General features: G+C 43.3%; 1 protein-coding gene across 3 annotated transcripts in view; it reads left to right on the top strand.

Moving 5' to 3' along the window:
* Positions 1–11,472, top strand: part of MAPKBP1 (mitogen-activated protein kinase binding protein 1) — a 126,251-nt gene extending 114,779 nt beyond the window's left edge. For all 3 annotated transcript variants that reach the window (XM_067557937.1, XM_067557935.1, XM_067557939.1), the window contains exons 30-31: positions 5,526–5,611; positions 6,228–11,472. In XM_067557937.1, coding sequence (XP_067414038.1) covers positions 5,526–5,611; positions 6,228–6,521 — 380 coding nt within the window. In that variant the 3' untranslated portion in view covers positions 6,522–11,472. The remainder of the gene's footprint in view (positions 1–5,525; positions 5,612–6,227) is intronic.
* The last annotated feature ends 2,913 nt before the right edge of the window (positions 11,473–14,385 follow it).

The raw sequence follows: 14,385 nt of genomic DNA, 5'->3' as shown, positions 1-14,385 counted from the left end.
AATGGCCGCTCTAGGGTGCAAGTAGAGGCACATGTGACCCTGATATGGTCGACATTTGGCAGACTGGGTCTACTGCTGAATGCCCCCAAGTCTATCCTATCCCCTACTCAGAGGATAGAGTTTATAGGAGTTATCTTAGACTCCTCTCATGCTAGGGCATTCCTACCAGAGTCTCGCTTCTGGACCATTTGCTCCATCATAGAGGACTTCTGGCCTTTCTTCCCATGATGGCATGAAGCTGCTTGAAACAGCTCGGTCACATGCAAATACGTGGTTCACCATGTAAGGCTATGGCTCAGACCCTTCCAGGCTTGGCTGGCATTGGTATACCAATCAAACAGAGACAAACTGGACAAGATAGTTTTACTTCCCCCTCAGGTTATTGAGTCCTTCTTGTAGTGGCTTAACTCTGTCGGCATGCACGGGAGTATCCTTCTCCAGGCCCCAGCCCTTGATGTCTCTAGTCATGGACGCATCAGCTTTGGGGTGGGGAGCGCATTTAGGGACCCTCAGGACTCAAGGCCTCTGGTCCCGAGCATTGCCCTGGCTTCACATCAATGTCAGGGAGCTGAAAGCAGTTGGCTTAGCCTACCAAACCTTCCAGTCTCATCTGGAAGGCAGATGCATATCAGTCATGATGGACAACACAACAGCGATGTTTTATATAAACAAACAGGTGGAGCACACTCCTCTCTCCTAGGCCAGGAAGCCCTCATGTTATGGGATTTCTACATAGCCCACTCCATACACCTGGAGGCGTCTTACCTGCCATAATCCTAGAACGAGCTGGCTGACCACCTCAGCAGATCCTTCAGCAATTACGAGTAGTTTATTCGCCCGAACATTGTGAGCAGAATCTTCCAGCAGTGGGGAGTTCTCCAGGTAGATCTATTCACAACAAGACTCAACAGGAAGTGTCAGTAGTTTTGCTTATTCCTAAACCACAGCCCAGGCTTGATCACGAACACATTCCTCCTTTCTTGGGAAGACCACCTGCTTTATGCATTCCTACCCTTCCTGCTTGTTCACAAGGTCCTGCTCAAGATTAGAAGAGAGAGAGTGTCCATCATACTGAGAGCCCCAGCCTGGCCCTAACAACACTGGTACAGAACGCTACTGGAACTCTGGCTGCTCCGATTGCCCTGCCATTGGTGCCGGACCTAATCACGCAGGACCATTCCCGCCTCCAGCATCCCAACCCCAAGTCTCTCCACCTCACAGCGTGGAAGCTTCATGGCTAAACCCCATAGAGTCGGCATGCTCGGAGCCTGTTAGAGAGGTCCTCCTCGGCAGCAGGAAACCATCCACCAGAGCTACATACTTGGCCAAGTGGAAGAGATTTTCTATTTGGGCAATGCAGAAGGGCACCGCTCCAATGCAAGTATCAATATCCTTCATGTTGGATTATCCGCTGCACTTGAAGCAGCTAGGTCTGACAATGTCATCCCTAAAAGTTCACCTAGTGGCAATCTCTGCGTTCCATCCAGAGGTGGATGGTTGATCAGTCTTCGCTAATCTGATGATGATCTGTTTTCTCAAGGGCCTGGACAGGCTATATCCCCAAACTGGCCATCCAATACTGGCATGGGACCTTAACCTGGTGCTCTCCAGGCTAATAGGGCCCTCCTTTGAGCCCGTAACAACATGTTGGCTCCTCTATTTCTCATGGAAAGTAGCGTTCCTGGTCATGATAATCTCAGCCAGGAAGGTGTCTGAGCTCAAGGCCCTAATATCCAGGTCTCTGACAACTTTGCTCCCTGCTATTGGCATGCAACTTGGGGTAGAACACTGGGAGGAAAATGTCCTGGCCTGTATGGAACTGAGATACCACCTTAGGGAGAAAGCTGGATGAGGCTGCAACTGGACCTTGTCCTTATTAAAAAATCATGTACAAATGGGAATTGGCCTTCTACGTCAAAAGGACAAAACCGTTTCATAAATCATACCAATTCTTTGTCGCAATAGTGGACTGGATGAAAGGTCTCCCAGTGTTGACCCACAGGATTTCATCATGGAACATGTCCTGCATTTGAACTTGCTATGATCTGGCAAAGCTGCCAGCCCCAGCACTGACAACGCACTCCACGAGGGCGCAGGCCTGATTGGCAGCATTCCTGACGCATGTCCCTACACAGGACATTTCCAGGGCTGCAGTGATTGTTGAGCCACATGTTCACATTGCATTATGCCTCACTCAGCAGGCCAGGGATGATGCAGCATTTGACAGAGCGGTGCTTCAATCAGCGATCCACTGAGCTCCGACCCCTCTTCCTACAGTCAGCGAGGGAGTCACCTACTTGGAATCGACATGAGCAAGCACTCGAAGAAATAAAAACAGTTACTTACCTTTTCGTAACTGTTGTTCTTTGAGATGTGTTGCTCATGTCCATTCCAAGACTCACCCGCCTTCCCCACTGCCAGAGCCTGCCGGCAAGAAGGAACTGAAGAGGCGGTGGGTTGGTGGGGCCTTATGTATGGTGCCATGGAGGTGCGACTCCAGGAGGCGCCTGCACTGACCCAATGGGTACTGGTAGGGGAAAAACCTTCCGATGCCTGAGCACATGGCGTGCACACACCTACTTGGAATGAATGTGAGCAATGCATCTCGAAGAACAACAGTTATGAAGAGGTAGGTAATAATTTTTTCTTCTTCACAGTGGTGAACTGTGAGGTTACAAACAGTGATTTGTGACCCCGTTGATGGAAACAGTGGATTGTAAAGGGAAAGCTTCACTTTTTATACACATACAGCATGACAATCAAAAGAAAATGTAGAAAAAGGCATGTGCACTGAAAGCTTGTGAAGAGAGAATTTTATCTGGATGTGTTTTTTGTTTTTTTTGTATTTTAGTAGTGTCTAGAGGCCCTGATGTAGATTGAAGCCCCTTGTTCTACTAGACACTCTGAGCACATCTACAGCAAGACACATGGTCCTAGATTTGAAGAGCTTACAGTTTAATACTGCACACTAATTACTTCTCAGAAAAATGAGTGTATTTGGGGTTTTCAAGAGTTAGCACCCACTTGGAGCTATGGAATCTGATTCTACAAGTAATAGAGCAGCTGTTTGAACGGAGTGTGTTTTTCTTCTAGATTTGAGAGTCAGAGCAAAGGTCACATGACTTTTGGGGTCAGTTCACAGGAAATTTCACCCTAACATCTGTGGAGGGGAGACAGATCTGCAGCTAGAAATCCACAACCACCCAAACAAAAATAGCAAGGGGAAATGATAAAAGGCTCATACAGCCACAATTTTTTATTTATTTGTACTATACTGCAAGCAGTGTGTTAAGTAAAAGGATGTTAAGCCAGCAGGGTTGTATGTTCTCCTGAATAGGGCATTAGAATGAGAGTTAGAGACCTGAAGTCTTTATCCTTATTCACTCTGTAACATTGGGGAAGCTGCTTGACTTCTCTGTCCCTCAGTTTTCCCATCTATAAATAGAATCCATGAATCTATAAAATGTGGGGAGAGAGATCTTTACCTTTTTGTAAATTATGGTGAGATATACAGATAGAAAGTGTTGTAGAAGTACTAAGTATTGTCATTATCATGTTAACTGGCGTATGTCTGTTTCTGAAGAGGTACTGTCTCCACCTCTGAGAGCCTGTAGCTGAAAATGCCCATTCACCCAGGTATTTTTATTACACTTACAAGTAGGGCTGTCAATTAATCGCAGTTAACCCAAGTGATTGATTTGTTTTGAGTTAATGTGATTTTAAAAATTAATCGTGATTAATTGCAGTTTTAATCACGCAGTTAAACAATAATGGAATACTAGTTTAAATTTATTATAAATATTTTTGGATATTTTTCTACATTTTCTATTATATTGATTTAAATTACAACTCAGAATGCAAAGTGTACAGTGCTTACTTTATATTACTTTTTATTACAAATGTTTGCACTGTGAAAAAGATAAACAAAAGAAACAGTATTTTTCAATTCACCTTATACAAGTACTGTCTTGCAAGCTCTTTATCGTGAAAGTGCAACTTAGAAATGTAGAATTTTTTTTGTTATATAACTGCACTCAAAAACAAAACAATAGAGCCTACAAGTCCACTCAGTCCTACTTCTTGTTCAGTCAATTGCTAAGACAAACAAGTTTGTTTACATTTATGGGAGATAATGCTGCCCTTATTTACAATGTCACCTGAAAGTGAGAATAGATGTTCGCATGTTGTAGCTGGCTTTGCCAGGTATTTACATGCCAGATATGCTAAACATTCGTATGCCCCTTCATGCTTCAGCCACCATTCCAGAGGACATGCTTGCGTGCTGATGACGCTCATTAAAAAAATGCGTTAATTAAATTTGTGATACAGTTCTCCCCAAGGAGTTCAATGTCTCCTGCTGTGTGGTTTTACCCACATTCTATCATATGTTTCGTATTATGGCAGTCTCGTATGACGACCCAGGACATGTTGTTCGATTTAAGAACACTTTCACTGCAGATTTGACAAAACGCAAAGAAGGTACTGATGTAAGATTTCTAAAGATAGCTGCAACACTCAACCCCAGGTTTAAGAATCTGAAGTGCCTTCCAAAATCTGAAATGGCCGAGGTGTGGAACATGCTGTCAGACGTCTTAAAAGAGCAATATTCAGATGTGGAAACCACAGAACCCAAGCCACCAAAAAAGAAAATCAACCTTCTGTTGGTGGCATCTGAATCATGATGAGTAAAATGAATGTGTATCAGTCTTCACTGCTTTGGATTGTTATCAGGCAGAACCCGTCATCAGTGTGAAAGCATGTGTTTAAAGACTGCACACCTTCATCTGTTAGACTGCTGGGTTAATAGGGGATATTAAGTTTATAGCTGAAGTTGTGCTTTTCTGTTTTTTATAACTCTGATGTAATGGCTGTAAACATCATGTATTGTTAAAAAATACAGTTCCCATTCTCATGGGTGCTGTTTGACGGGAGACTGCTCTACCATGATCCCCAAGGTAGAGGGTTTCACAATACATTTTGAGGGTTTACAATAACACTCATTGTAATACATCTTCATAACACACCGAACACTTGTCTCATACTGAAGATAGTGTAGAGTGAGGTGCGTGGAGTTGGGGTGGGGAGAGGGGGAAGGCTGCTTAGTGGCACGTTAGGTTAGTAATGCCTTTTGCCTTTGGAGACCTTGACTTGGGTCACAAGTGAGAATGGCTTTGATGGTCTCAGCCTATCCACAGTTAAAAAACCACACCGAGTGACAGCAATCAAGATAGTTGTTAGGCTGACGACTGGAAAAGTAGGAGAGTTGAATGTTAGAACTGAGGACCATCTCCAGAGAGGTATGTGAGGAAAGCTTGTACAGCCCTTGCCTACATGATGTATAGCTCAAGCCAATCTGGTTAGCTTCTCATTTAAAAGTTGAGTGAAACGCACACACAACCTTTAAAATAAGTATTAGCATCTGTGAGAAGTGGTTATTCTACAGATGGATTTCCTAATAAATAAGGTGGTCTAGGGCATTGGGATGTGTGCATGGCTTAGTCCTTTTGTTTATTCTCCCTCTTCAGAACCTTCCATCAGCATTCAGCAGTGTGAACATGTTGTATCTGAGCTCCAGGACAGCATGCGCAAGGCCATTCACCTTTATCGCATGGTGAGTGATCTCAAACACTAGTCTACCAATCAGTCAGCTTGTCTCTAGAACTCAAGAATTAAGTACACACACACACACTGGATGGACTGAGATGTTCTTCTGGCTGTGTGTTAGTGACGGAGGCAGCATGGTCTAGTGGGTTGCATCTGAGTTTAGGACTGGGAGTCAGGAACTCCTGGATTCTAATTCTGGTTTATCCCATGGCTTGCCACATTGCTTTGGACAAATCAGTTAATCTTTGTGTCTGATTGTCCCCCTCGGTAAACTGAGGATAAAAGTTAATTCCCTCACAGGGGTATTGAAAGAATTAGTTAATATTTATACAGGGCTTCAAAGATATAAAGCACAATTGAAATGCTAAGTTTTATTATCCTCTGATTTTTCTCATAAGCCCTTTGATGTCCAAGGAAAAGATTAGCAAATATGACATACAGTGGGTGCTGGGCTCTCTGTCAGCACATATGCACCCTCTAATACCACTTAAAGGCAGACCCTATCGATACTTGGAGCAGTGTGTTGTACCCTTTGCTTAGACATATTTATGGCTCAATGGCCCTAACCAGTTGAACTCACCTTCATGTCTTGTTTAAATACTAACTGTATTTTTTCTTCTCAGGTATCAATGGACATGGAGTCTTCTACTGACAAAGATAAGATTGCTGGCCTCTTGACAGAAACATTCTCCTTGATGAAGAAAGAACTGGACTCCCTGAAGGAAGGAGAAGGGCTTGAAAGGGCCAAGAAGGTGCTGGTGAAGCCACAAGATGCAGTTAGGTTGCTGAATGAGGGAGGTGGTGCCGCCCTGTCCAGTGCTAGGCGTTTCGGGGATGAGCAGACTCTGGCCTTGCTGGAACAGTACTCAGAGCTGCTACTACAAGCCGTGGAACGGCGCATGGACAAAAAGCTCTAAAGAGGTGACTCAGAAAAAACACTTTTTGAGTAAAACTGATAGCTACATAGAAATAATCCCAAGAGGACCACCACAGTGGAAGCCTCAGACAAGTGCTGTCGCCACCCTGATCTATGGAGGGAGAGAGACCTTTTTAAACTGATCTCCTCAGTCCCATAGAACAGATGTACCTGAGGTTTTTAGCAATGTGCTGGCCACAGTTTTAATAACTACCCCATTAGTCTTCAGCTTCCAGTTTCTGAACACAGCCGGACAAGAGGAGTGTAGAGAAGTTGCTCAGAAATCTCTCCGTAGCCAGAAGTTTGGAATCTCCCATAAGAACAAAAAATAAATTCTGTTTGCCCAAGAAACTCTGAACTGTTGATTAACAAAAGGAGCCTGGATGAAGCCAATCACTTCCTCCCTAAGGCTTCATCAGAATCCAAGGGCAGACTTTGAAACGTTCTATTTATTAATTTATTTTTCTTACTTTTGCTTTAACCTTTTTGGTGGCCATTTCCTTCCCTTTTCAAACAAACAATTTTTTTCTCCTTTGCCATATCCCAGCAGGATACAATCTCTGTATTATAGTAACTCCTAACAGGAGAGGCAGGTTGGAGTGGCTGTGCAATTACCAAACTTAGTCTTCTCTGCTGCATCCTGTCTTGCTGATCTTCTTTTCCCCATCCCTGGTTTGTTACCTTCAGTAATCCTGCTGTTGTCATGACTACCCTGTTGGCTTTTCCTTTTGTTTCAAAGCCCATCTGGGATATAATCTATCTCCACTCTTTTTTGAGGGGGAAAATTTGCTACCCCTTGGGCCAAGTTGTGGAGATTACGTAACAAGAACATAGTGTCTTTTTTAAAATGAGCTTTGGCATTTTATCTGTGCTCAAATACTTCAGATTGGGTTTTCATCAGACATTAAAAAGAAAAGCATTGAAATAATGTTGGATAAATGAAAAGACAGATATGAAGTTCCTTTTGGCCATGTTCTGAGAGTGGAATTGGATACCGATCTCTTGATGTTAGTGAGACTGTGGTGAGGGGGCGGGTTGGAGGTGTATGATTTTGTTGGGAGAGGTTAGGGGGAAGCATGGCTTCCATCTCTTTGAGTGAAGCCCTTGATCAGAGTGATCACCCATGGAACTGTTGCTCTGTCCCAGTTTGATGCTTTCATTGTCCTGGTAGGAAAGTCAATCAATAGCTTCCATTCTCTACAAGGAAAAAGAATATTCTTAACACTCTAGGGGAGTAGGGAATAACTGACTTTCTAATGGACTACAGAAAATTATCTCCCAGGAGTGCTGAGCAGCCAGTATCGGATATTGTGGGATGTAATTATCACCATCCTTCCCCTACCCCCTCATGGGTCTTTTTATGGAGAAATAGAAAACCTTGCCCCTGTTAAATTGTGTGTGCAATAGCCTTCTTGCCTTGCCGGACTTCTCCAAGCCGGCAATAATGTGTGCATTGTCATGGCTTACAAGTATCCAGTGTTCCTATTGGTCAATATCAGTAAGCTAGTAAAACAGGATGCAGTGTAGGTGGATCCATATCAAAGCAGGTGGCTACACAGAGAGAGCATTTCATTTTCCTTCTCTGCCTTCACTCTTCCTCTTTTAAAACAACAACATAAACCAGAGAGAGCAGTACAGTCCCGGTTTGTGAATCTCTAGTAAAATAACCAAGCTTCAGTTAGTCTAGCCCTGGATGCAAACGTTAGCTGGCATCAGCAAAAGTCCTTTAAAGCTGGCCAGCCTCCAAAGCTGTGTTCCAGGGTCATGGACTTGAAGCAGATTTTTCTGTAGTGGGGGAGCTGGTTTGGGGCAAGCTGACAATCTTTTGGATCCTGTGGCTCTCTGGAATGGGGCTGGCTTTTCTTCGCCGCACTTGGGAGTTGGGGACCTGCAGAGCAGAATTTGCGCTACAGGGCTGACTGATCTGGGGCCACCTGTTTGCTTCATTCCAGGGCTAGGGGACCTGCAGTGGAGCCTTTCCTCACATGACTGGCTGGTCTTGGGGACAGCTGGCCCATCTCTTAATTACACTCCAGGGCTGGGGATTTGCAGTGCAGCCATTTCTATGCTTGCTGGCTGGCCATCAGTTCATTGAGCTACAGGATTGGCAACCTGAGGTGCAGGAAGCCCTTTCAGAGCTTTTCAGCTGGTTCCTCCTGTCATCTGACTCTATCTGTCCAAATGTTTCAGGTGTCCTCTCGCATCTCTGGTTACGTAGAGTGGTACTGTACTTCAGGGTTTAAACCTCAAATTGCTGTCCTATTAGTCTCCTCCCACCATTGTATTGTGCTGAATACTGTGGTGAACTGGGATTTTATGAGCAGCATCTATGGCAAATGGAAAGGAGCAGTTTGCATAGGAGGAAGAGAAGAAATTGGAAGAAATCTCTGGTAGCTTCCTTAGGTGAAAGGTGTGGGAGGGGGCAGGAATGCTCACAAATGGAATGTGAGATGGTTGGTTCTCTGATGGAGATAGTCTGGGTCAGGCTGTCTCTGGGTCAACCAGCTGTTCTCCCTCCACTTTTAGACTGTGAAAACACATATGCCAGTCCACAAGAGGTTTCTTGCTGGTATTGGGGCACAGACACTCAGGTAAAATAGCAGTACCTTCAACCCAGGCATCTTCTGGTACTAGAAACAGTGGTTTTTAAGGGTTCTTTATATTCCTTCCCTTGTACAATGTTATTTGTATTTAAAGTATGAGGTAGTGACATGGGATTGGAAAAAATGCTGGAGAGCAGATGGTTGGAATGAATAGACTATGCCCCAAAGCCACTTCTGTTAGATACAGTAATCCAATCCACGGCATACCTTGGACTTCCGTACGTGAAAAACAACAGCTATCAGATTCATAGTAGCATCAAATGTGAATTACTCTGAGGAAGTCCTAAGTGTCAGTTTAAAAAAAAAAAAAAAAGGAACAGGGTTTTTGTGCCTGCTGGATGTGGACTTTGCCTGGGTCATGGGAGCAGGTGGGAAAACAGCAAACAATGGGCAAGTGTCTAATTAGAATTGTGGTAGGTGAGGCTCAAGCAAGTAGATCAGGACAGGAATGTATGGGGTGTGTAGTTTTAACTAATTAGAAAGTGGAGTCAGGACTTCCAGAAGAATAGTGTTAGGAATAGAAATAGGCGTGGCTTCAAGAACATAGCTATGAAAGATATAGAGCAGCAGAGGCAGGGCTTCAGGGAAGTAGAACCAGGATTGAGTTTAGTGATGTGAATTAAAGAACAGGTGGGGTAGTTGTTTTGTTTAATGCCTTTTTATTGAGACCCTTTTTTCTCACCTGCTCCCATCTAAGCAAGCTGTTCCTTAGAAGGTGTGGAAAGGCTAAGGTGTGTACCCTCAACCATTTGCCTAAGATTTGGCATTAAGGAGTTCTGCAGCTAAAGACCTATAAATCAAGGTGATACCCCCAAGTTTGGTGGTGAGAAGGGGTGAAGGGAGGCAGTGTTGCAGGGAGAGAACTTGATTCAGTTGATAGATCTATATCTGTATCTAGATATGTATGGCAAGACCCTCATGATTTCCCATTGCTGGCAGTAGGAAGTGTGCCAAAAAATTCCAGTTTTGAGAACAAAGGGAGCATAAACGTCCTCAACAAGAAAGCGCAATTGGTAACTGCAGGCCGCACTGCTTACATTTGACCTGCATGTTCATCATAGGTTATTCCATATTCTTGGAGGAGAAATCCTGAACAATGATTAGTAGCTGGCAAGTGAAGAGGATTATGGGAGGAGGCAGTATGGGAGCTTGGACCCTTTATTGGCTTATGCACGCGTGCATGTACAGATGTAATATAGTAAAGGAAATTATTGTTCAGAGAAATCTTTTAAAGAATTTGGGCCTACCACTCTGTCCTCTTTGTATAAATGCCATCCCTCCTTTCAGGACATTCCTGATTGAAATGACAATAGTTTTCTTTCCATCTTGGTGTAGTTTGTGTTACTTTTCCTGAGGGAGCCCTCAGAACAATGAACAAAGACCGGTGAACAGGCTGGTGCAGTGGAAAGTACTTGAATTTGACAAGACAGCAAGCCCTTTGTGTTTTATTCCCTCTAAAGTCAACTCCCATTTTTTGCTGAACATCGAGCCGCACAGCTGGTGCTCTTACATGAGCTGCATTTCTTCCACTTTCTCTCTCAGGTAATCTCCTTTCTGAGGAATCTCCCAAATAATAGTTGGGGCACGCCTTTTAGCACTCTCCTCACTCTGCCAATCTCATCCAATCACTGAGAAAGCAGTACTTTTCTCCAAAGGAGTTTAAACATATGAACTTTAAAATTTAAAGTACATTTTAAAGAAAAAACTGAAGTGGAGGTATTTAAACACCATTGGTAAACTCATGCATTTGTAAGTTTTTCCGCTAGGGGTGCAGTATCCAGGACATTAAATGATAAAAACCTCATTTAGAACAAAAAAACACAGGACTTCTTGCAGCCCTTGAGTGCTGTTGAGCAGATGGTTCCTTCTGTAGATAAGACTAGAATGTCCAGAATTCCGGATTGCTTGTTGTAAATAATACACCGGATTGGACAGTATATTTGTGTGGGTAACCTGCTGTAAAGCATGGGCAAAGATGCATGGGGCAGCAACTTTAGGAATAAGCCATGTCCACTCTGCATGTCTTAGTTATGTCATAGGCACCAGACAGACAACTCTTTACCTGTGTTTTTCAACACTATCTTTTTTCCTCCACTGCTTAAAAAACAAAACAAAAACAGAAATAAACCTTTATTTATGAATGTGTGTTTTTTATACTTTGGCTTTAGGTAAAAACAAATTAAATCTTTAAAATGTCTTTTTTTTAATTATTTGAGGGGGGGGAGCTGTTTTATGTTTGTGGTTTTTTTGCACTGTGAGGCACCCGTGTAGGGGCTGTTTTTAACTCTGTATTCATTTGTACTCCGTGTCTTAAACAGTTTCAATAAAAATGTGATCATTTGTTACAAAGCAGTCTTTCATAGAGTTTATGGTCAGAAGGAACCAGGATGATCATCTAGTTTTTCCCCATTCATATTACAGTCTATAGACATTCACCTTGCTATACCTGCGTTAAATCCATAACTTCTGATTTGAGCTATAACATAGCTTTTTAGAGAGACATCCAATATTGATTTAAAGATTTCAGTTGATGGAAAATCTGCCACCTTCTTGAGGACTACTGCAATTGGTTGAGGGGCCTTAACATATATCAGTGTGCTGCATGTATACAGTATATCACTCTACTGGGATCAGAGTTTGATCTGAGATCATTCCATTCATTGGTGGGAATTTATCCAAGTAACTTTGGTGGGGGGAAAAGAAGTGCCTTCTGGGTAACGTAAATGAGAGCAGTGCTCTGAATAGGGCCTGACCTGAGGGAAGGGAAGGACAGTAATTGTGCCTTGCCAAAATCCTAGAGCTAGGAGTAGTGTAAAGCTGCATGTTATTTCTGTACCTTTTAGCTGCTTGCTCTGAAGCCCCATGTCAGTATTTAGCACACGGGCAGGGAGAGCTGGGATTATGGTGAGTTTAGGGCAAGGGAGACGATCCCTGGGGGCCCCTCAGAGACAAGGGTTGCTGGGAGATGCGGCAGAGTCGGCCTAAGGGACCCCAGCATGTGGCAGGGCCAGGAAGTGATCAGTGAGTGGGCTCGCCATGCTGGGATGGGACCTGGGCAGGGCAGGGCTAGGCCGGAGCCATTGCCAGGCCAAGGACAGTGGCAGCAGAGCCAAGCAAACCCTGATTAATCCATCCCGGGCTGGTGTAACATTAAAAACTGCTGCTGTCACAGTTTGTTACAGGTAGCACTTACTGACATCTCGGTATTAATCTTTTGCTGCCTGTCACAATTTGCGGCCTCTGCCTTTCCCCATCCGCTAGTCCAGGGCTAGCACATTCTGATGAATGGGGACATTTCCCATTCTAATTTGCCACCTCCCATGTAGAATAAATATGAAATTGAAGAATTAGAGTTAGCTTAAGTTGGTGAAGGAAATGTGTAAAGAAAGGCCCTGACTAGCAAGTAGAAAGCCCTTGAAAGAAAATAAGTTATAAGGCTGGAAGGAGTAGGGTGACCAGATGTCCTAATTTTATAGGGACAGCCCCGATATTCAGGAATTTGTCTTATATAGGTGCCTATTACTGCCCAGCCCCGTCCCAATTTTTCACACTTGCTAGTTGGTTACCCTAAGAAGGAGTGAAGTAGGGCAGATATCTGGTTCAAAGAATAACTAATGAACTAAGGGGAAGTTTTTAAAAAGAAGGACCCTAACCAATAGGGGAGACTGCAGATGGCATTAAATAAGACAAAGAGACTCTTAGAAGGAGCCAAGTTGGACCTTCCCACCAGCTGGTCAGCAAGGAGGAGAAGAGATAGGGAGGAAAGGTATTGGGGAGAAAAGAGATGGAAAATCTTATCCGGATTAAGACTGGAAATAAGGGTGAACTGTCTCAAATCGGTTTTTATCTGAAGTCAGTAATTAGCAATGACATCACTTGTTTGTTAAAGGATATAAAATATAAACTTTTAAAGGGTTCCCTTGCTAATACCGGCCTGACCACATTGGAACCGATGAACATGGTCTAAGCACCTCTGCGTTTAGCCCGTTTATAAGTATCTTGATCAAATGTTACTGTTTGGATGTAGTAAATTGCTTATTATTTAGGCTTTTTAGGCATGTTTAGAGCAATTGTAAAGTACCATTTGGCCTTTGGACTTAATAAAGGAATTTAAGTTGGAGTCATGGTAATATCCTGCATAAATAATAATTCCAACATCTCACTTGATCTAGGGAGTAGCAAAGTGCGACGGATAGGAGTACGCTTATCACAGTTTGCTACCTCTCACCTTTCCCCATCCTCTGGTACAGGGGTTAGCAAATTGTGATGGATTCGGGATGGAGGGGGGTACACTATCACAATATGCTACCATTGTGAAATCTGTATTTTGCATTTGGACGTAAGTAAAGGTATTTTTGTAATTTGGAAAAGCATTCTATAGAGCTATTGTATGTAAAACCCTGACTGAAGGTATTTTTTTTCTCTTTTAGTCTCTTTCCCATGTAGATTATGCCAAAGTGTTTTCTATAGCAAAACATTTGATGTACACAAAATATTGAAAATAGTGTAAGGCATTGTAAACAGTATTTGAAACACACTCAAGCTATTAGGCAGAAAATCTATCATTGTTCCTTATGCAGATTTATTCCCATTGTCATTGTTACACACACATTAAACAAGTTTTCAGCACCAAAGTTGCACTTCTGTGCTTTGGCACAAATGTATGAGCGTTTTGCCCTCTCATCTTTCAAAGACATTTTCTCAGGCCTTTTCCTCACTGCTGAAACCAAAGTGCCTTGTCCTCACTGTGTTTTTACTTTAGTTACCCAGAGGTTTAAAAAATCACCTTATTTGGCAGTGAGGAAGAGGCCTAAGGGCTAGATTCACAAAGGGTCGTAGGCATTGCAAAGCTCAGTATCACAGTGCCTAACTTTTAGGCACCTAAAAAGTCACAGGAACTCTATGATTCACAACACCTGAGCTGGGTGCCTAAGCTCCCTATACAATGAATGGGGAGAGAGCGGCACCTCAGAATGCAATCCTAAGGTGCTTAACTCCACACAAAACAGCCAGAGGAAGAGGAGTTGCTGCCCACCTTGTAACATTTAGTCCAGTAGTTAGAGCACTCACCTGGGATGGGGAATACTCTTCCAATCCTTTTTCCCCCACTCTGCCTAACAGGGGAATTGATCCTCGGTCTCCCACATCCCAGCCGTGTGCTCTAACCATTGACCTTGCACTTTCCACTATTAAATTTCATCCTATTTCTATTACTTCAGTTTACAAGGTCATTATGCCAGAGATGACAGAGCAGTCAGTAGA

Source organism: Emydura macquarii, unplaced genomic scaffold, assembly GCF_026122565.2.
Source record: "Emydura macquarii macquarii isolate MOO-44397 ecotype Brisbane River unplaced genomic scaffold, CSIRO-AGI_Emac_v2 contig_1876, whole genome shotgun sequence".
NCBI classification, from domain to species: domain Eukaryota; kingdom Metazoa; phylum Chordata; order Testudines; family Chelidae; genus Emydura; species Emydura macquarii.
Note: the sequence above shows the minus strand (reverse complement) of the source record. Positions and strands in the feature narration are given on the sequence as shown.